Source organism: Myotis brandtii, unplaced genomic scaffold (assembly GCF_000412655.1).
Source record: "Myotis brandtii unplaced genomic scaffold, ASM41265v1 scaffold244, whole genome shotgun sequence".
In the NCBI taxonomy this organism is placed as follows: Eukaryota; Metazoa; Chordata; class Mammalia; order Chiroptera; family Vespertilionidae; genus Myotis; species Myotis brandtii.
In genome coordinates, this window is record NW_005359225.1 from 711,553 (window position 1) to 715,021 (window position 3,469).

A 3,469-nucleotide genomic window follows, 5' to 3' on the forward strand; every position below is an offset into this window, starting at 1 on the left:
GGTTTGGGCAATGAAGACTTGGAGAATTTAAATGGTTCTACCAATTACACAGCAAGAAGCATATGAAGCTAGGTTTTGAATTTGGTCTAAGATATCCACAGATAACTATAGAAGGCAGAATGAGACATCCAAATACAGGGGCACAAAAATGGGCCATTGAACTTTAACACTATTAAAATCATTTTAGTTCAGGAATATTTAAGGCTTCGTGAAGGAGGTAGCATTTGAACTGGGCTTTGCAGGTTGAGAGTAGGATTTTTAACAGGTGAATATGACAAAGAAGGCAAATGAGTAATAAGAACTGGTATTGACTCCAATTCAGTCTGAAGCCAAAGCCTATTTCTTTTTTAAAAAAAAATGTTTTTATTGATTTTGAGAGAGAGAGGAAGGGAGAGGGATATATAGAGAGAAACATCTATGAGAGAGGAACATTTTCGATCCGCTGCTTCCTGCACAGCCCCTACTGGTGATTGAGCCAGCAACCAAGGTTCATGTCCTTGACTGGAATAGAACCCGGGACCCTTCAGTCCGCAGGCCAAAGCTCTATCCACTGAGCCAAACCAGCTAGGGCCCAAAGCCTATTTCTAGAACAGTGTGAGCAAATGTTGGAAGCCAGGGCAACTGAAAAGGGATACCTTGAGTTATAGAAAAAAGTCTGAAAAGGAAAGTTAAGACAGGAACATGAAGGTCTTTCAGTGCAAATACAACAGGGTCTTTGATATAGATAAAAATATTCCAAATACCATAATTAGCTACGGAGTCTCTATTTTTAAAATATTCATCATCGATCAGCTGCCTCCTGCATGCCCCCAACCGGCGATCAAGCTTGGAACTGGGGCATGTGCCCTGACCAGGAATTGAACCAGGGACCTCTTCATTAATGGATTGATGTTCAACCACTGCGTCACACCAGCTGAGCTGGAGTCTATATTTTATTTTTCTCCTTGGTAACTCTTATTTCAGTTGTTTATTTCCTCCTGGCATTACCAGTATTTCAGAGGGCCTGGTGTTGAATGATAATGGAGCAACATGGAGGTAGGGCCATATAGCAGGAAAATTGGAAAATGCTTTTGATAGGAGCCAATGTATTCTCTGATGTATTTATTTTTAGAAGAAGCCATTTTACAATATGAAACCCTTATCAGAGGCTGATGAAGAAAAAGCAGGAAGTCAGAAGATTCCAAAACTAAGTGATTATTTGGATATTGCACGGAAGACAAATAAATATGTGATATTTGATCTTAATGGCCCTCCACCAAAACATCCTCTCAGAAGTACATATGTACGTCGTGTAGTAGATGTGATTCTTAAATCTAAAATTGAGCAACATTTGGTATGTCTATCTCAGTATTTATGGTAGAGGTTGGGAGGTGGGTAGCATGTCCCAAGAGTATAGCAGTTGAACTTACCCCATCTTACAGATCTTCTCTGGGATCCTTAAATAAATTTGCTCCCTTTAGAAATGGAAATTATTGCTTATACATTACATGAAGCAACCTAAGAATGACTCACTTATATTTATTTCACTGGGGAGAAACATTGAGGTTTGTTGCTATTCCAAACCAAACGAAATATCAGCAGTGTAATGACCATCTGATGTGACCTGTACCATGCACCAAAGTAGAACTATTAGAAAGGGCCTGGGTACACTAATGCATTGAGGACTTGGTTTCAATTAGTGATGAATAAGCTGGGTCTTACTTGAGCATAGATTTGTTCATCATGTTTTTCAGAAGGAACTCTCTGCATTGGGGTAGTCAATTATTCCAAATCTCTTAAATTCTCAGAATATAGAAGAATGCTATGAGTCGGGGAAAATGGGTCTTTTTACCAATGGAACTATTTGCACAGATGAGTCATAATGAGCCCTCTCAAGGATGATGTTTAGCATCATCAGCCAGAGGAGATGTTTATGGTTCCCACCTTTCATCCACACCTGCCAGCCCCTCATCCACTTTGGCTAGTGTGACACAATGGGCCCTTGACCCATTATATTACCTGAGGAAACTCAACTGCAGAACAACCCTGGTGAAAGCCCCATTGTAAGAATTTATCAGACAATATTAGGCCAAGGGCTAGAATCTCCCTCTGCTCCCTATAGACTGCCACCAGTGCTGGAATGGGGCTTCATCTATTGTACAGGGAACTGTTTGTACCTAGACAGCTGATGGTTCACTGAAAAATTTCCTGTTTCTTCTTACAGGTTTATTGGTTGCCTGGTTTTGATAGGGACTATGTGAGGTGGAGAGCTCCTAATTTTCAGCATGTGGGCCGGTTAGATCCCGTTGCTGAACTTAAAAAAGAAAATATCAGTATAATAAATGTTGACTACAAGAGGTTGTTCCACAACGGGTTGAGGTAAGTGTTTGACCACACCTCTCTAGGCATGCACTGCTTTACTTGCACAAAATCTGCATTCTAACCAAACTACTGAGCTTCCCCTTCCCATCTCAGGATTCTGTGTGTGGCTATCTTTTTGGAATCCCATATTTTCCTCTTCTTGCTCTTCCCTCATTTCTTCCTCCCCACCTCTACCAACCAATATTTATCATGTATAGATTATATCCCTGGAACATAGTCTTCAGCCTCTTCTTCTTTGTGCTTCAATCTCTCATCAGTGAACACACGTTTTTGTATGCTTGGCATTTTTTGTTTTCATATAAGGTGACTGTTGAAAAGTCAGAACTCAGAGAGGTGTTTATTTCCTCCAGCCATTACCAGAAGGATTGCAGTATCTCATGAATAGCTTTGTTATCCAGATAGCCAGATTTCTAAAAGGCATAATTAAGAACATTACTATATCATTATTTAAAAAACTTAAAGCAGCCAAGCATGAGAAGAAACTAAAATTATTAACCACTACATTTATAAATATATGGTTAGAGACAATTTTAAGAATTCAAAGCACCTGGAATAAAATGATCACTTTTTCAAACTTAACTGTTATTAATCACTGCTTAATTTAATCCATATCCCCTTTTTATATTTAAAGAAAATTTTAAACTAAAATTATTAACCACCACATTTATAAATATACCAGAGGCCCAGTGCACAGATTCATGCACCAGTGGGGTCCCTTGGCATAGCCTGTGGGGATCCGGCCGAAACTGGCAGTCCAATGCTGCCTGCTGCTCCTGCTCATCCTGGCCCCGCTGTGCCTGCCACTGCAGCTGCTCAGTAGGCTTGTCTGCTGCGGTCTCTGGGCTGCGGCGGCCAGCCGTGAGCCCTGCGTCTGCCGCCCATATGTCAGCTGAGCAATGCTTCCACTGTGGGAGCTCACTGACCACCAGGGGGCAGTTCCTGTGTTGAGCGTCTGCCCCCTGGTGATCAGTGCATGTCATAGCAACCAGTCCACCAGTTCATTCAGTCATTCAGTCGTTCAGTCACTTAGGCTTTTATATATATACTAGAGGCCCGGTGCACAAAAATTTGTGCACTCGGGGGGGAGGGGGGGTCCCTCAGCCCGGCC

At 41.5% G+C, this 3,469-nt stretch overlaps 1 protein-coding gene across 1 annotated transcript in view; it reads left to right on the forward strand.

Moving 5' to 3' along the window:
* Positions 1-3,469, forward strand: part of GDPD4 (glycerophosphodiester phosphodiesterase domain containing 4) — a 68,386-nt gene that overhangs the window by 46,959 nt on the left and 17,958 nt on the right. Inside the window, exons 10-11 of the mRNA XM_014540362.1 lie at positions 1,112-1,333; positions 2,204-2,358. Of these exons, the coding sequence (XP_014395848.1) occupies positions 1,112-1,333; positions 2,204-2,358 (377 nt within the window). The remainder of the gene's footprint in view (positions 1-1,111; positions 1,334-2,203; positions 2,359-3,469) is intronic.